Below are 9,121 nucleotides of genomic sequence, written 5' to 3' on the forward strand. Positions count from 1 at the left end.
TATATATGCATTATTTTGCCTTTTTAACGACTAATTTATTCATTTGCTGCTATCTTATTTGCTGCTGTAACAAATTTCCCCCCGGGATTAATAAAGTATTTTTATTTGATTCTGTTCTATACACCTCTGATTTACACATAAATAAACTTGATTCTGTTTCCTGCGTTTGATACTTTCAGTTTCAGTTGAAAAATTAACCACCACATGATAAATTATAATAGGCTAGATTAATAAAAAATATTAATATTTCCAGTTTAAATTAAAACATTTCTCTGTTATCTCCTCATTAAGACGGCAAGTATTGTGACCGGAAGCGTGAGAATCATCATCCCGGAAAAGGAAATGTCTCCAAAATGAGGTGGTGTTTTTGAACATTTGGCAGAAGAAAAAAAAGAAAAAACACTCTTGGATACGTTTCCTGGTCGGGAGGAAAGCAGGAAGAGCTCTCCGTGTGAAGACGCAGGTTCTAAAATCTCGAAACAGTAAGTTTGTGACTTAAACTGATTCTGCAGCCGCTGACGGTTAAATAATGTTGTTATTATGTAACACGTGAAGCCAGCTGATGATGCAGTTTTTCAGGTGTCAGGTCATAAAACAGCTGTGGAGACGATCACGTTTTAGCACTGATAAGAGGGTGAGTAACTCTGGAAATACTTCACCTTTAACACCGAAGAAAAAAGCGTTATCATACTGGCAATCAAGCTAGGAGGAGCTAAAGCTAGCTAACGTTAGCTGCTATTTTAACGAGGTGACTTCATTTTAATGTGCAGTTATTTTTGTTTTTAAGCTCGAGAATAGATTTATCATCGACCAATGAATGACGAGACACTTGTCCCTTTGTATTAATATTTTGTGTAATGTTAGTAATCTGATTTCTGTATATTGCATCACCCATTGCATGCTAACATTTTCTATTTTTAATTTGTTTACTTAACGTTTTGCAGAAAAATGCTCCTTAAATATATATAAAATTAATAAAAAAAATTATACAAGTAAAAACAAAATACGAGTCTAAACATAAAACGGTGCAACTCAAAACAAGGTAACATGAACAAATTAAATATACGATTAAGTTTTTACCTCGTAATTGCAAAAAACAAGTATATATGTAAAGCATACTGATACACACAGAGGTGTAAACAGTTATAAAACAATCGAGTAAATCCATATAATAAAAGGCAGTTTCATATGAATGTATGCAAATTCGTGATTTTATTTCACGCCTTAAAATATTAAAAAAGCTGCCGAGCTCGAGGTCAGTCACTGAGGTGCGGCTGTCGCGCGTGACTTTGCAAGAAACCAGCTGACGGACCCGGATGGATTTTAATAAAGATCCGGGACAATATATTTTATAAAACAGTTTACCTGCACATCACTTTGGTTTTCATGTACATAAAGCCATCCCTTCTTGCTAAATGTTGATTTTGGCATTCTGTATACAGAATAGAGATTTCATATTAGGTAAATAAAGTGATGTACAAATGAAAGTGCAATGCGTAAAACGTTGAATCTCTGTTCTGCAAACAAAATACAGTGTGATTAACATAAAGGAAATGGAAGTGCATCAAAATATAACACAATTTTGAGAGGAAAATAGAATCTGTTGAAGCAGAGCATAAACATGAGTCTCAATGCAGTAACAGAGCAGTAATAAGTTTCCCAAAATTTAATAAAGTGAGTAAAAGTGCAGCAAAGACATGACAATGCACAGGAAAACAGGACTGTTTTTAACAGGGCTGGAAATTAACTTTTTTTGTTCACCTGCCACTGTGGCTGGTGGATTCTAAAATCTACCAGCCACTTAATAATGATTATCAATTAAATAAATAATAATAATAAGAAGAATAGTAATAATAAAACTTGATTCACATAGCACTCTTCAAAACAGTGTTACAGAGTGCTTTACAAATTATACAAAATAATATATTAAAATCCCTAACCCCCAACTGCCCAAAAAAACTAAACTAAAAACATATCAAACAAATTTACAGAAAAACAAGTTTATAAAACATGAAGTTTTAGTCATGATTTAAAAGAAACTCGTGATGTTGCAACAGGGACACTGTTCAATAAATTCTGACTGTTTTTAATTTTTTTTTGCTGTGTGAAGCAAATGTAGCAGCCACTTCCATATTTTATCAGTATTTGGCTGCTGATTGGAAATGTTTCCAGCTGATTCTAAGAGTTTAATTTCAGTCTCTACGGACGAGGAAAGCTGAAAAAAACATTTGTGTTCCACACAGGACTGGCCTCTGATCTTTGCTTTTTTTTGTAAATTACTCAATTTTTCAGGATTCGAAGTTACTCTAAGAAACAGTTGGAGATGAAGGCATGATGAATTTTCTCTATTTCTCTTTTTTTTATGGACGTGAAACCTCAGATTCTGACTTTGAGTTTTCAGTGATAAAAATCTGTTGTATTTAATGTCTTGATGTGGCTGCTGAAGCTCAGGTCAGAGTCTGAAAACATTATTCCTTATATATCTGGGAAAACGTATGGTTGCTTTTTTCCCAAATTGCAGTAGTTGATTTCTGTCTGATCTTTATTTAATTAAGGGAATTATTCCATCTTTGTTCGACAGTATCCTAGAGAGTGTTGTGAGATCACAAAGTTCAGTCTGGTGACTTTTAGGGAAATGCAAGTCAGCACTCCTCTTCCTCTTCCTCTTCCCTGGACAGTCAGGCCTGACAGAGAGGAAAAAACACTGAATCTCTTTTAACAAAACCAGAATAAAGTGGGACTTCAGTTCATGCAGGTCATTATGTGCGACTTCAGAATGAGCAAAACCTCTCCGATCTTTAATATTTCCCCCACATGAAGATAGTTTGATGTTCTTAATTATAATCTCGTGCAGCTGCCTCCAGACATAAGGCGTTGGACTGTAGCTGATATTTTTAAACACTGATTCATCAGGATATTTAGACGGTTTTGTCCTTTGCTTCGTCACTGTGTCTTAAAAAAAGTGCCTTGGAAATAGTTGCTTCAATAAAGTGACTGTTTTCTAACTGTAATTCTTCTGTTGAGATGGTTTTATATCTCGGCGGCTCACACTGTTATAAATATATTTCTCTGATGCACGTGTATTTATTCAGATGCTGTTGCCTCTCCAGCTTTTCCTGATCTGAAAAAAACTTGTTAAGGAAAATCTTGCGTGCATTGCCCTGCCTCTTCCAAACTAGTGTTTGCACAACACCTCTTTGTATAAGTTAAAACAGATTTGAAAAAATGTAACAAACAGTGATACGTTATAGCCGTGTGTCAATAAACAATGAAACAGGAATTATATAGTCCACCTGTAGCTGTTGCAGCGTTCCTCTCTAGCAAAAACATCCACCATATGACTTTAGTGACATTTTAGCACCATTTTTAGGCTATTAATTTACACATAAAAATAAAAATAAACCTATTTTGTGTGCCATAGACTTCCTTTTTTGCACTGGTTTTGAAAGATGTATCAGTATTGGTTTTTTATACTTGTATCAAAGTTTAAAATTCTGGTATTGTGACACCCCAAAAGACTAATAAGAGGGGTGCATTGCACAAATTCTTGTTACTGCATCTTTAACCGTCTGAGTAAAGCACGCAGCTCCCCTCACTGACGGAGTCGTGCTCTCTTTGTCCTTTTCAAGGTGCTTCTGAGAGGCATGAATGACTTTGCAGTTCTCAACACGGGGCGGAAGATGCCCCTCCTCGGACTGGGAACATGGAAGAGTGAGCCAGGAAAGGTACAGGCTGCACTTCTGTCCTCTTTCAGTAAAAACAGGTTTTTAATTTGATTTCTCTCTTACTGATAAATCTGATCAAACAGCTGGTCTGTGTCACTCCCCCTCATCCTCTGTGCAAATACACAAACAGATCTGTAATTTCAACCATTCAAGCTGCTCTGAGGCATACGGATGTACCTCACTGTTTGGATCCTCTGTTCCAGCTGCAGCAGGCAGCAGTTTCCAGTGAGAAATAGCATTAACAGCTTACAGAGAAAGTTAACCCTTTGAAACCAAAGCGTATTGGCTTAATTTCTTTTATAAAGAGGCAATGAGGAACCAAAGAAGTCACCCTGAAATTAGCAAGAAAGTCATAAAAAGAACAAAAAAATTACATGAAAATATGTAAAAATAAATAAATAAATAAATAAATAAAAAATAAAAATAAGTTAAAAAGGCAAACAAGACTTAGAGAAAAGTTCCTATACTGTTCTTAATATTACAAAACACCTCAATTCTATTTAAACATGTAGATATGATAATTCTAAAAATAATTTACCATACCTATTTTTTTCCTTAGACATTTTCCTTTGCTTTAAATAAACAAACAAAAAAAAAACCCTTTTCAAAATCTACTTATGTCTTGCAATATGTGGAATATTTTTTAAAAAGTTGCTCATTGCCTTTCCCCCCCCACCCCCTCCATGCTTTTGAAAGAAATCATGCAATTTTCCTCAGGGTTTAGAGGTTAAAATACTTGTAAGGGATGAAGTGATGTAGCTCCAGTTTTCAAAGGGTTAACAACTTAAAGGTGAACATATCAAAGCCAGAAAAAAGGAGAGTAAATATTCAACTTATATTTGTCAGAAACAAGACTGTTAACGTTGCTCCCAATATGCGGATCTATACAAGAATTCCTGTGCATTCATTAATGTGGTGGCCCGCCATGATCAAAACATCTGTCATTAGGAGCACTATTGGATAATATTATTTATAGCACACCCTCTCAGAGCGCAGAGCTGCTGGGTCTACAAGTGTGCTTTCACTCACAAACAGCTGCTCCTCTCATCCATCGATCTGATCAGCTCTGAACAGATGGATCAATCATCCCCCCCCGTGAGTTACAAACTGCTGCTGCAGAAAAAAGAACTCATGGAGAGCTCCTTCTGTGCTGCGTTCAGAGACACCCAAAAGCCTCCGAATTTAGAGACGGGACAGAGAATGATACAAATGATCATACAAGCAGCGTCAGCTACTGCTGCATAGATTCTAAATCTGTGGGAAGCATTGATGTAAATAGGCAACTATTTACTAACCAGTTTGCCATATTAACTGTACAATATAGTTATAAGTCATTGTTGCACTTTCTGTTGCTCCCATTTGGCCAGAAACTAATGAACTCTGCTTCATCTGCTCATTACTATTTGCCAACCATCAGCTGTTCTGTTTTCCCGCTCTCACAGGTGAAACAAGCAGTCATTTGGGCCCTGGAGGCCGGCTATCGCCACATCGACTGTGCAACCATCTACGGCAACGAGGTTGAGATTGGAGAAGCCCTGCAGGAGACGCTCGGACCCGGCAAGGTAAAACTGTTTCACAGGACTGCACGAGAAGCTCAAAAATTCAGAGAGAAGGTTTTTTGTTTTATTTTAATTTTTTTTACATAACTGTACTGAAAGGCAGTCTTATTTCTACTTTAACTATTTCATCACTTTAATATTTAAACAAATCAAGTACAAAATGTACTAATTTTGACTAATTTTAAAGGGTTTTTTCTGCATTTTGTTTTGTTTTATTGCATTTTAAAAAATCCACTCTTAATCCAACCTTCTGCTCGGATCAGGAAATCCTGATTTTTCTGGGTCAAAGGTGTCCCAATCCTACTGAAAAGATTTGAACAACCTATACTGAAGGGTGGATCCAGATCAAACCCAAGACTGGATTATGGGATCTAATCTGATTTCTTTTGACCAGCCCATTTTTTAAAGTTTGATCTAATGCGATCAGATTACTTCTGAACAACAGTGCCTAAGACACAGTGTAATCCCTGCATAACATTATTTATCAAGCTATTTCTGACTTGTTGTTGTGCACCAGGCCCTGAGACGAGAGGACGTGTTCATCACGTCCAAGCTGTGGAACAACCGACATCACCAAGAGGATGTGGAGCCGGCCCTCCAGAAGACCCTGAAAGACCTGAAACTGGAGTACCTGGACCTCTACCTCATCCACTGGCCTTACGCCTTCCAGTGAGCTCAAACCTCACCACGCTCTGATAATGAAATTATTGGCTCAACATAAAGAGATAATCAACCCTTTAACACCTGGAGCAGCATCATTTTTCCTGTGCTGCAATCAGACATCTTTAATTTTAATCTCTGAAACCTGAGAAAACTGGATTGATTTTTTTCCCCTTAGAAAAATGTGAAAAACATAATGAGCAACTTCTCAAGAAATGTCCCTCAAACTGCTAAAAAATAGTAAAAGTTGACAATAAAATGATCTGAAAATTAGCTAGGATGGAGTTAGAGAAAGTTTGAGAAAAGTGTCCAGGAAACCACATTTAGAATTCTCTTAATTATATATAAAATTATGTTACAGGAAAAAGAAAATAATGTTAATTTTTGTTAATGTTAACTTTTTTTTTCATTTGTTTTCCAGTAATGTTCTTGTAGTTTTTTTTTTTACTAATTTATTGCACATTTTTGAGCCATTTCTTGCAAAGTTGCTTGACACTCTCCCATGTTTTTGGAACAAACGAGCCAATTTGCTCAGGATTTAAAGAGTTTACGTGATATCCCACGATAATAAGATAACTTGCAGTCTTGGCATGAGATTTGAAGATTTTTTTTGATATGACTTAAATAATTAAGGAAATAAATTAAAAGCAAAACTACAGTTTTATTTATTTTTCATATTGGTCTGTCTTTGTGTTTCCTAGACAAGGAGATGTCCCTTTCCCCAAAAAGGAGGACGGCACCTTGCTGTATGACGACATAGACTACAAGCTGACCTGGGCTGCCATGGAGAAGCTGGTGGAGAAGGGCCTCGTCAGAGCCATCGGTCTGTCCAACTTCAACAGCAGGCAGATAGACGACATCCTGTCGGTCGCCAGCATCAAACCCACCGTCCTGCAGGTACGGGCCGTTTGAGATGATGACAAACAGGTTAGATGTAAACCATGTCTCAGGTTTGGCACTTCCTAAAGCTACGGATGACACTGGTACCTCTGTGTTTCTGTCGGGCAGGTAGAGGGCCACCCCTACCTGGCCCAGGTGGAGCTGCTGGCCCACTGTCGGGACCGCGGCCTGGTGATGACGGCCTACAGCCCTCTGGGCTCCCCGGACCGGGCCTGGAAACATCCGGATGAGCCTGTTCTGCTTGAAGAGCCTGTGTTGGCCACACTTGCAGAGAAATATAAGAAGTCTCCTGCTCAGATTATCCTGAGGTGATTTTACTCTTCACTTCACTAAGTAGATTATGGAAGCCCTAAGTAACCATAAAAAAAACAACCCAAAAATCCAGGGAGAGGGCAGTCTCTGCAAGTCAATACACTGCAACACACTTCTAGTGGGTCAGAAGTGATTGAAAGGGAATACTTTAGTATGTACATTATTTTTTGGGAAAATCCTGCGTAGTGTAATCTCATTAAATGGTGCTGTGAATCTGAAATACAAAGTCATCATTTAAACGTGCAATAATTAATTTGGCCACTTGATGGCGGTGCAACAATAGAGAAATCCTGTACTTTACTACCAATTATTTTCCAAATTATGGCGTTGAGTTAGAAGTGCACGTTGCTGTCAGTTGTCTGCAGATGGTTTACTTGATTTGTGGTAACAGGGCTAATATAAGCAGTGTTTAGTTTGATCAGGAAACTGCAGTGACTCTACACAGAGGTCGCGTCAGACTTTCCTTTTGTCACTTTGAGCGAGAGTTTAGTTTTTATGCACCACATACCCAAAAAAACTCCTAAAATGATGGGTTCACGGCAACTCTCAGTTCTTTTAAATCAAGAAGACATTACTCTTTACCGCTGCCTTTTATTAAATCAAATATTATTTCATTTCTTATGCTGCACTGTTGCTTTTATTTTTGTATTTTATACCTATCTTAGTATTTTTTAGCTTGTTTTAATTTTTTTATTCTTTTTAATTGCACTTAAATATTCTTTTATAATATGTTTCTTTTGCACTTTTTCTCTAATGGAAATGTATTATATAAATAAAATTTCCTTGCTTTTAGGGTAAAAGGGGTTTTAAAAAATCGGTCATAATCTGTTATTACCCATTATTTAAATTTTAAAATTACAAAATGACATATTTAATAGCATTTAATCTGTATTCATTTATTTATTTATTTTGTAATAATTAAAACACAGAACGAGTTTGTTGTATTTGCAGGTGGCAGACACAACGAGGAGTGGTAACAATCCCCAAGAGTGTCACAGAGTCCCGAATCAAAGAGAACATTCAGGTAGAGTCAACTTTAAGTCACTGCAGTTCTTTTCCAAATGGTGAAGCTTTTATTTTTAACATGGTCCTCTTGATGAGATACGCAGAATTTTATTAATATTCCATTAGGGTTCATTTTTGCCTGCAAGTCCTTCAAAGCTAATAATACAAAAAAAACTGTTCATGTGTGTATTATATTTAATTGAAGTTGTGTGTGTTGTCAGGTGTTTGATTTCACCCTCGAAGCAGAGGAAATGAAAAGTATCACAGCCCTGAACAGAGGCTGGCGCTACATTGTACCAATGATCCAAGTGAGTGGGCGTTTATATTCTCCATCTCTCATGGTTGATAACGTTCATTTGTTTTTAGTCTACTGGAGAAATTATATGCAATCTAGCTCAATTTCTAAGAGATAGTATATAAACGGGTATTATCATTTTGGATCAAGCTATTGCACTGGATGGGCGGACCTTGTTCAGAGCCGACAGGACGCAAGACCCCCTTCTACCTTCTAATAGGTTTACGGATGATATTGTTAAGCAGTGAGTGCGTAACGGAAAAACAGCCTTCTGGCTTTCAGGTTCAACAGGTGAACTTAAACACGTTAATGATGAGCAGACGGAAACGTATTAACGTCGGTTTGGCTGTTACAGGTGGAAGGAAAACGTGTTCCCCGGGATGCAGAACATCCTCACTACCCTTTCAACATCCCCTACTGATGACTCACACTGCAACCTGAATTTGTGCCTTCAACAACCCCAACAACACCACATCACCCCCCCATCACTACTAAATGTTCCTGGATCCTGACATTAAGTCTGTCTGTTGATTATGTCGAATCCTGCACTTATCATTAGAACATTTAATGTTATTGTTGGTGATGAAGAGTGAAAAAATCTGGTATGACTGTAAACATATTGTGCGTGTTATTTTTTAAATAAACATTTTGTTACTTCACTTGCA

The 9,121-nt window shown here is 37.1% G+C and overlaps 1 protein-coding gene across 3 annotated transcripts; it reads left to right on the forward strand.

Annotated features, from left to right (window-relative positions):
- The first annotated feature begins 317 nt into the window (after positions 1 to 317).
- akr1a1b (aldo-keto reductase family 1, member A1b (aldehyde reductase)) lies at positions 318 to 9,115 on the forward strand. 3 transcript variants are annotated; one of them, XM_088078118.1, is made up of 10 exons: positions 318 to 482; positions 580 to 634; positions 3,630 to 3,725; positions 5,168 to 5,287; positions 5,802 to 5,953; positions 6,646 to 6,841; positions 6,953 to 7,152; positions 8,108 to 8,180; positions 8,383 to 8,469; positions 8,812 to 9,115. In XM_088078118.1, exons 3-10 carry the CDS (start codon positions 3,645 to 3,647, stop codon positions 8,875 to 8,877), a joined length of 975 nt encoding a protein of 324 aa, XP_087934244.1. In that variant the 5' UTR covers positions 318 to 482; positions 580 to 634; positions 3,630 to 3,644; the 3' UTR covers positions 8,878 to 9,115. The 3 variants fall into 3 exon arrangements, with proteins under 3 accessions (XP_087934244.1, XP_042339827.1, XP_042339826.2); XM_042483893.2 differs by lacking the exon at positions 580 to 634; XM_042483892.2 differs by lacking the exon at positions 318 to 482 and having other exon boundaries at positions 566 to 634.
- The last annotated feature ends 6 nt before the right edge of the window (positions 9,116 to 9,121 follow it).

This window comes from Plectropomus leopardus, chromosome 5 (assembly GCF_026936395.1).
Source record: "Plectropomus leopardus strain MGB_pleo_1.0 chromosome 5, ASM2693639v1, whole genome shotgun sequence".
NCBI lineage: Eukaryota > Metazoa > Chordata > Actinopteri > Perciformes > Serranidae > Plectropomus > Plectropomus leopardus.

What these genes read in the sequence shown, in the direction of transcription:
- akr1a1b (XM_042483892.2), top strand. Translation starts at nt 566, where the DNA reads ATGCAGTTTTTCAGGTGTCAGGTCATAAAACAGCTGTGGAGACGATCA. An exon ending in GTTTTAGCACTGATAAGAGG is followed by an intron (nt 635 to 3,629) that starts GTGAGTAACTCT and finishes GTCCTTTTCAAG; the next exon opens with GTGCTTCTGAGAGGCATGAA. An exon ending in ACATTGTACCAATGATCCAA is followed by an intron (nt 8,470 to 8,811) that starts GTGAGTGGGCGT and finishes TGGCTGTTACAG; the next exon opens with GTGGAAGGAAAACGTGTTCC.